The sequence below is a fragment of the Nylanderia fulva genome, unplaced genomic scaffold (assembly GCF_048542155.1).
Source record: "Nylanderia fulva isolate GAGA-0341 unplaced genomic scaffold, ASM4854215v1 Scaffold78, whole genome shotgun sequence".
NCBI lineage: Eukaryota > Metazoa > Arthropoda > Insecta > Hymenoptera > Formicidae > Nylanderia > Nylanderia fulva.
In genome coordinates this window covers 154,135-163,759 of record NW_028190894.1, presented here as the reverse complement: position 1 = coordinate 163,759, position 9,625 = coordinate 154,135, and the positions used below count along the sequence as shown (strand labels likewise).

The 9,625-nt window shown below is 39.4% G+C and overlaps 2 protein-coding genes across 3 annotated transcripts; one reads left to right on the top strand and one right to left on the bottom strand.

Moving 5' to 3' along the window:
* Positions 1–76: 76 nt before the first annotated feature.
* Positions 77–2,343, bottom strand: Not11 (CCR4-NOT transcription complex subunit 11). 2 transcript variants are annotated; one of them, XM_029303847.2, is made up of 2 exons: positions 2,070–2,343; positions 77–1,735 (listed from the first exon to the last, which is right to left on the bottom strand). In XM_029303847.2, exons 1-2 carry the CDS (start codon positions 2,091–2,093, stop codon positions 371–373), a joined length of 1,389 nt encoding a protein of 462 aa, XP_029159680.1. In that variant the 5' UTR covers positions 2,094–2,343; the 3' UTR covers positions 77–370. The 2 variants fall into 2 exon arrangements, with proteins under 2 accessions (XP_029159680.1, XP_029159681.1); XM_029303848.2 differs by having other exon boundaries at positions 78–1,740; positions 2,070–2,342.
* Positions 2,344–4,109: 1,766 nt separating this feature from the next.
* On the top strand, positions 4,110–8,647 carry LOC146720095 (uncharacterized). The gene is given in 4 exon segments (XM_085489050.1): positions 4,110–4,331; positions 4,545–5,460; positions 5,590–6,203; positions 8,627–8,647. Coding segments are annotated over 4 exon segments (1,773 nt in total).
* The last annotated feature ends 978 nt before the right edge of the window (positions 8,648–9,625 follow it).

Sequence of the window (9,625 nt, the reverse complement as noted above, 5' to 3'; positions counted from 1 at the left end):
CGATTGAACGTACGTTATGAAACACAGACACATAATATTAAATTAAAGACATTCAAATTTCACAAATATGTCAATCCTAATGTTTCATATGCATATATAATTTTTTTTTAATAGATAATTTTTTTTACATTTGAAACATTTGATATGTACCTTATCAAACATGATTTTTTATACATAAGTTTACATAAATTAACAAAAATATTTATTACTTGAGTGTCTTAATAAAATTAATATTATCATGCTATATAAAAGTATTACAATACATAAATACAATATGATATATAACTAAATAATTAACTAATAATTTGTTGACAATACACATGCTTCAAAATCTGTGCTCTGGTAATTAATAAAAATGATAATTTTTGTATTAATACATATCTATTTTGTTTTTTGTAGATGAAACATTAAGTCCACCGGTATCACCAGATTCAAGTTGTTTCAGAAGTCGGAATAACGCGGCGGCTTCTCTGATTCGACTAAATTCAATACAAAACGCTTGGACTTCGATAAACAATTCTTGCACATTTATAATCTTATTCCTTATCAGGGATTGCAGAAACACGCAGACCAATCGTACCAGTCTGCTTTGCATATAACGATCCTTAATGGTTTCGCAAGTGGATATACAATTGCTCACATACAAATGTACAAATTCCGTCGGCAGATCCACTGTAGTAGTTAATCTGTTCACGACTTCCATTGAATGGAGGGACATCTCCATGTTCACTAAAACGCTGAAGTATTCCGTGATTTGGCTAGACTGCATCAGCTTCAATAGAACCTCAATGGCGATCAGAGGATTGTTCTCAACCAGATCCGGCAATTTGCAGGGTGTAAGTCCTATATGGTAAACGAGCTTTGGGTCGTCCTCCAGCTCATTGACCAGATGCTGCTGCTGGGGCAGCGTCAGCACACCCTTGAAGGCCTTGCCCATAAGTTTACGAGCCTCAGCACCGGCGCAATTGGACACACACATGCTGCCATCATATTCGATCGTGAATTGTGTCGGTTCTGTGACATTTAACCAGGCTATCTCATTGGCGGATTGAAAGAGAGGCGGCGCCAGTCTCAAAAATTCAGGATGAAAGCTCTGTCTGCATAACGGTAGATCCCCATCAGTGAGATCCTCCATTATACTTCTTATGGTAGTGTCATCAAACTCTGTTTCTTTGGACTGATCCATATCAGGTAGAATAATAGGAATCCCACATTTGCTGATGGATGGCAACTCGGATTGATGCTCCGCCAACTGCAATTGTAAGTTAGTCAGATCAATGGACAGTACAGAGACGAAAGAGGATTCATCCACAATCTGACGTGGCGTTTTCTTTATAATGTCCTTGTGACTGTATCCCAATAGATTGACCAACAAATTCCTTTCGCAATGAGACAGATATGGTATATGACCTGTGTGATGATTGGGCAGCTTTGAAGCACCATTATTATTGTCTTCCTGTTTCAGAGTCTGCACAAACACATTAGCAAAGGGTGTGGAAGCCAACGGTTCCCCTTTGTAGAGGTCAAACAGCAGGGTCCATGCTATAACACGCTGAACATTTTTTTGCAACAAGTCAACATGCTGCAATTGCATTAGTAATACTGTTCCCACCTCCAAATGGTCCTTCTTGGGGAAGCTCTGGTGAAGCTGATTGCAGAGACTCTCCAGGCTGGTATCCAGGTTCTCTTCCTTGAGGAGGTCCAGCAGTTTATTCAATGCCATCACAGCAAACATCTTTGCTAAACGGGAAATAAACATTTGTTTGAATGTTTCCCTTGACACAGTTTAAACAACTGCCCAAGTAGCAAACTGACATCATTTTCTAATGACAACGTTATTTTAACGTAAAATGACGCCATTAAACGTAAAAAATGACATCATTAAACGTCAAACTGACATTAAATGTCAAAATGTCATTAAACGTCAAATGACGTTATTAATAGTCAAAAATGACATTATTAAACGTCAAAATAACATTAATGTCAAAATGACCTCATTAAACGTCAAAATAACGTACATTTGTCATTAGACGTAAAAAATGACGTCATTAATAGTCCAAATGACGTACCTTGCTACCTGGGTGGTTTATCATTTGATGAGACACTTATGCATCATTTCATGATGTCGTAAACGTGGAAAAACTTGCAACCGCCTCTTATGCATAAATATCTCAAGAGTGTTTACGAATAGAGAATATGCAAGTGGATGTTGTAAGATTCAAATTTGTTATGTATATGAAAGTATGTTTGATATTTTTTTTTGACTGATAAATCCACATGACCGATTCGATAACGTTTTTCAACTCTATATAGAGTTTTTAGGCCGGATCTACAACAGGGTACCTATTACGGTTCTTTGAGTGAGTTTGCTCACGAAGTAAAAATCACAAAAGTGAGAGATTTACTAGATTGTCTACGCTCCTATTGGTCGAAATCTAGTGAATCTCTCACTTTTGTGATTTTTACTTCGTGAGCAAACTCACCCAAAGAACCGTAATAGGTATCCAGGTGTAGCAAGCTCTAAGCTTTAAGAAATTCACCAATTACAGTCAAGAATGTGTGACGTCCCGCCATTGGTCGAAACCCAAAATTTTTCGCTTTTACATCATTTCTTGCGAGAACCTATATAATTAACTATTTTGAGAATGATTTAACTTAAGGTAATATTTCATGAGCAGTGAAAAGCAGCAGCAGTTTAGTAACTAATTAGTATTGTTTGGTGAATTCACAGAATTGCTGCGCTGCCCATGAAATAGGTTTCCTGCTGTTCAACAGGATGAACTTCAAACAGCAAAAACTTGCGCCGGAAGTACGTCACCGAATCTAGTTACTTTCCAGAATGCTGCTGCTTTTCACTGCTCATGAAATATTACCTTTAGAATTAGACATTTTTATTATTTATCGTTAGTAATACCGGCATAGGGAATCTTCTAGTTGTAACTAGTCTAGGGACTAGCAACGCGACCAATCCAACACAACAAGCGTATATCTATAAATTACTAGACGTCGCCATCTCTTACAATCCTAACGGTATGAACGATAAATGCGAAATATAATCAATGTGTGCAACTCTATTAATCAATGTGTGAATCCTATAATCAACATGTTTGAAATTGTATAATCTTACTTATGGAATAATTAGAATGATAAATCGTCTGAATAAATATTTTAATCACACAATGGTGAATGAATTATAAAAATTGATAAATTCTAATGACCGACTATTTGTCATAAAATATTCCATAAAATCTTTTCTTTAATTTATAAGATCACGATGCGCCTCAATTGTAATTATATTTATGGAATCTTACTATTATCAATGATTGAAACTACTCGGATTCTTGCAACTTAGTATCAGAGATGTTATTCTCCTTTTTTCAATATATTTACATAAATAAGGATTCCATGAATATAACAACATTTCATCGTAACTATATAAGAATATACCACGTTTTGAAATCATAACTATATAATTTAGCAATCATAACTTCATTTCATTATATTAAAATTGTAACAACTAGAATATAGCAGAGAATTATATAGAGAACGATTTCAGAAACGTATAGAAGCTAGTGTAAGAGAAACAGGAAACAACGCTGAAAAGGACAAGACGTCCTATCACGCGTACACAACGTGTCTCATCCTTAGGAGAAGGGAAGGAGAACAAGGATTTAGCATGGGCGAGCACGAAATTCGGGGCAGTTGCCGATAGCAAGCGATTCTGGGCGTTTTCGAGTAATATATATGAACGGAGCGATCAAGACATAGAAATATATCGGACTTAGATTTGTTCACGCTGATATACGGCAAGGCCTATATACACGCGTCGCGGATAAGCTGTGATTAATATCTCTTAATTTACATTATATAATAAACCTATTATTATTTGCACAAATAGTCAAACATTAAAACAATCCTGTTTTCACCTTTCCGCCGTCTTCCACGTTGCGCTGCTGGGCATCACATCCAGATATATATTTTAAAAATATCCTACAGATTAAAATCAGAAGTGGGATTACGGGCGGCGAATTAATTTGATCGGTGAGATCGATTGTGAGTGGTGTGTCGATCACAGTTTAAGTCGTGTGAAAACAGAAGATTACTCCAAAATGGATCGCGCTAAGCTGGAGCAACTGACATTGAAGGAACTCAAGACAGAAGCGGGCAGATATCGTCTCCCTGTTTGTGAATCGCGCGAGGAGCTAATAAATGTAATTCTGCAGCATGTCGAGTTGCATGGTACGAGCGATCTGACTCAGAGTACCGACGGATCGCACAAAAGTCGCAGAGGAAGCGAAGAAGCGAATGTTCCGATGTCAGCGACGGCAATGGTACAGCTTTTTGCGGAATTCGCGAATCACATGCGATCGCAGTAGAAGCAGCTTATGGAGCAGCAGTCACGCGCGCAGGAACAGATGATGGCGCAGCAGAAACAATTTTTGCAGCAGCTTTCTCCACTGATAGCCAACGGAAGCAGCGGAGCAGCCACAGGGTCACAAGGGTCATCTTCAGGAGGAGGATCAGCGGATTGACAACGGATGCAGGATGTGCAGCAAGGAACGGCGAGACAAACCGCAATGAATGGTTTGACGCCGGGAAACGCGGTCACATTGCTGTCCACACAGATCCCGAAATTCGCAGGCACGGAAGAAGAAAATGTGCGACTGTGGATTCAGAGGATTGACAAGGTGGCGCGGGTGCACGGTGTAGGTGAGGAGATTACGCTGTTGGCAGCCTCCACCAAGCTGGTGAAAGAGGCGAAAAAATGGTATGAGACCCGCATGGGCGAAGAGTTGGAGTCCTGGGCAGACATGAAAGATGCCTTGATCAGGATGTTCGACCGGAAAGTCCCGTATTACACGATAATGCAGAGGATCAAAGCGAGAAAGTGGAACTTTACCAAAGAATCGTTCCATCAATATGCTATCGACAAATTAGCATTGATGTATACGCTAGACTTGTCCGAGAGCGATAAAATCAATCTGCTGATCGGGGGAATCGGCAAGAGTTCGTTGCGAGCGACAGCATCAACGATCTTGGCGCCGACGGTAGACCAGTTCTTGGACAGGATGAACATGGTCACGGCAGCGTCCAACGATTGGGAGAGGAAAAGTAAGGTTTCCGCAAAACCGGAGAAAATCAAGCCAGCCACGGTGACGTGCAAGGGGTGCGGTAAAATAGGCCACACGCAGCAGGAGTGCAGAATTGGGCAGATGACCTGTTTCTTCTGCAAAGAAAAAGGGCATCGTCAAGCGAATTGTCCCAGGAAGAAGAAGAGCAGCGAGACGACAACCACGGCACCCAAGCCGGCTAAGGCAGTATCGTCGGTCGAGATGACGGAGACAGAGGAGCAGACGACCCGGAGGAACGCGTCCGAGGAGACAACGGTAGGAGCGGTCGCACTGGTTCCTCGAATTCTAGAGATAAGTACCGACACAGTTATTTTGAATGAGATTAACGGTAATAATTGTAGATTAACAGTGTTAGTAGATACCGGTAGCCCAATTTCATTTATTCAGCCTAGATTGTTTGAAGAATATTTTCATATACAGGAAGAAAATAAATTCGCGTCGATATATCGATATACAGGGTTAAATAATTTACCGATTAAAATACGAGGCGCGGTAAATACTCATGTTAAATTAGAATTATTGCCAGATATTACGTGCATGATCAAATTGCACATATTAGAAACCGCTGGTTCGACCAGAGACATTGTACTAGGTCAGGATTTTCTAGACGATAACGAAATAACGTTAGTCTATCGGCCTCAACAGAAGGCGCGTAAAAACGATTTAGAATTCGGGCTAGAATCTTTCCCGACGGCTTTATTACGAATCGAAACTTGCGCACTCACGGATGATAGGAGTGTCGTGCCGAGAGAATTTCTCACAGATTTCGGTCAAGAAGCAGAGGAAAAATTACGAGAAATAATCGGAAAAGTAAAAAACACGAGCGTTTGATTAATCGATGACGATTACACAGTAAAAGTAAATTTAAAAGATACATCCGAATACGCGTACGCACCTAGACGATTCGCACACGTGGAAAAAATTCAAATACGCGAAATTATAGACGATTTGTTAAAGCGTGATATAATTACGAGCAGTACGTCGCCGTATTGCGCGAGAATTGTGCCAGCAAGGAAAAAAAACGGCTCAATGCGACTGTGCGTCGATCTTCGGCCGTTAAATAGTCGAATTGTAAAACAAAAGTTTTCATTTCCAATAATAGAGGATTGCCTATCGAGACTCGGAGAAAAGCGTGTATTCACTCTGTTAGATTTAAAAGATGGGTTTCACCAGATAAAAGTTCAGGAGGACTGTCGAAAGTATTTCTCATTTGCTACTCCGGACGGGCAGTATGAATATAAAAGACTTCCATTCGGGTATAGCGAATCACCCGCCGAATTTCAGGAACGGTTAATTAATATTTTTCAGCCGTTAATTCGCGAAGATAAACTTATAATATATATTGACGATATAATGATTCCGTCGGATACGGTAGAAAAGAATTTGGAAATTCTCGAAGAAGTCCTATTTACACTCAAACGGTACGGTTTCGAGCTCAATTATAAAAAAAGTAAATTCCTGCAGAGAAGCGTAGAGTATCTTGGATATGTGGTATCGGGCGAGGGAATTACGCTTAGCGACCGGCATACCAAGGCGGTCCGTAATTTCCCGGAACCGCGTAACGCGCACGAGGTACAAAGATTTCTCGGGCTAACTAATTATTTTAGAAAATTTATAAAAAATTATGCGTCAATCGCGAAACCGTTATATAACCAATTAAAGAAAACGACTAAATTCAATTTCGACAAAGAATGTGTAACGGCGGTTACACTGAAAAAAATATTAACATCCTATCCTGTCTTGCGACTTTATAATCCAGCCGCAGAGACGGAATTACATACGGATGCGAGCGCACAAGGATTAGCAGCTATTTTGCTACAAAAACAAGAGAAAGGAGTTTGGGCTCCTGTAGCGTATTTTAGTCAGCTAACTAATCAAGCCGAAGCGAAATATCACTCATTTGAATTAGAAATGTTAGCGATAGTTCGAGCAATTGAACGTTACCATGTATATTTATACGGTATAAATTTTACCGTAGTTACCGACTGTAACGCGCTGGTATATGCGGTAAACAAGGCACACATTAATCCGCGGATAGCGAGATGGACTTTAGCGCTTCAAAATTATCATTTTAAAGTAGAGCATAGACCTGGGCGTCGAATGGCACATGTCGATGCATTAAGTAGACGGGTGGCTTATGTAAACGCTTTACCGATAGAACGAGAATTAGAATTTCGGCAATTACAAGATAAACGAATTCAAGAAATAGCAACCGAACTCAAATTCGCAAATAACGATAAATTCGAATTAATTGAAGGCCTTGTGTATAAGAAAGCCTCAGATAGGTCGCGATTTGTCGTGCCGGAAACAATGATCAATAATATTTTCAGAATATATCACGATAACATGGGACATTGTGGACTTGAAAAAACGTATCAAGGTGTATATGCCTCGTACTGATTTCTTTCTATGCGAAAGAAAATAAAGGATCATATCGACAATTGTATTACTTGCCTTATGGCAAATACCGCTTCACAAACACGAGAAGGACAAATACAAGAGTCGAAAATATCGACGAAACCGTGCGAGACAATACATGTTGAACATTTTGGTCCTTTGCCGGAATCGACCAAGGGGAATAAACATGTTTTGATTATTGTTGACGCGTTCACGCGATTTACTTGGTTGTTTCCAACAAAGTCAACTACAGCGAAAGAAGCGTGCGAACATTTGTCGTCCCTGTTTAATATTTTCGGGGCATCGAAAGAAATAGTTTCTGATAGGGGTACGGCTTTCACAGCAAAAGAATTTGAAAATTTAATGGAAGAATTCGGGGTTTATCACCGTAAAGTAGCAGTAGCATCGCCATGGGCAAACGGGCCTGTGGAACGAGTTAACCGATTTTTGAAAAATACATTTCAACGAGTTTTGACCGAACCAAATACATGGCAAGATCAAATAAAAACAGTTCAATACGTGATAAACAATACAAATCATTCTGCCCTTAAAAAATCGCCTTCAAAACTTTTGCTGGGATATGATCAGCAAAATCATGTAGACCGTGACCTAGCCGACTTTGTAAATAATTTGATAGAAACAGATAACGATATCGAACAAGAGCGTCTTACCAATCGAGATATAGCAATAGAAGCGACACAGAAATTGCGTACATACAATAAAGAGTATTATGATAAACGACATAAAAAACCGTCTCAATATAAAAAAGGAGAGTATATATTAGTTCGCGATTTGCAAACCAAACCAGGCGAAGCCAAGAAATTTAAAGCCAATTATAAAGGTCCGTATATGATAGCGGAAGTACTCAAAAAATAATCGTTATGTAATAAAAGATATATCGGGCTTTAATATTACAGCGAAACCGCTTAACACGATAATGTCATCGGATAAACTAAAACCATGGGTTAAACCAATTGTAAATGCGAATCAAGATAGTTGTTAATAGAATTAGTTATAAGAAATGTAAATAACATTAATGTATACCATAAGCGAAATTCAAGGAGATGATTCTCAGAATTTTATTATTGATGTTTCAGATGCAGAAAAATCCATCGTAACAAAAAGAAAAAAAAAAAAGCAACATCCGAGACGTATGTATATCAGGCTGGCCGAGCTGTAAGAGAAACAGGAAACAACGCTGAAAAGGACAAGACGTCCTATCACGCGTACACAACGTGTCTCATCCTTAGGAGAAGGGAAGGAGAACAAGGATTTAGCATGGGCACGAAATTCGGGGCAGTTGCCGATAGCAAGCGATTCTGGGCGTTTTCGAGTAATATATATGAACGGAGCGATCAAGACATAGAAATATATCGGACTTAGATTTGTTCACGCTGATATACAGCAAGGCCTATATACACGCGTTGCGGATAAGCTGTGATTAATATCTCTTAATTTACATTATATAATAAACCTATTATTATTTGCACAAATAGTCAAACATTAAAACAATCCTGTTTTCACCTTTCCGCCGTCTTCCACGTTGCGCCGCTGGGCATCACATCCAGATATATATTTTAAAAATATCCTACACTAGCAAGCGAACAATAGAACCCCAACGTGCGGCTACCGCTTGAACTTTCTTTGTCGCCCGGACCACCCCCGATCTTGACACGATAAGCAACCCCGCGCCTTTCGGGATACTAATATCTGCACGTCGTGAACCTCGAGAATCAACAAATCATAGACTTTTACGACTTATTCTCTTTTGGATTTTCTCGTCGCCTATCACTTTATATGGTCATGAGAGCTTCTCTTGACCATATTTGGTCATAAGAAGAGCTCACTCGTTGTCTTCTCAGGACCCCCAAACCACCCCTTCTTTTATAAGAAAATTTATTATGATATCTTCCTGGAAAAGCGTTTTTGTGGGAATCCTTCCACCCAAAAATTCGCACTTGACACCAAGATTTTTCGGTTTCGAGGGGTATATTAACCCTAGAAAATCTGGCCGGACGACGGCATTTTATCAGAAAAGTTACATCCTAAATTGTCACTAGCCGAGGAGTGCAGCAACAATTTCGTACCATCCTAAA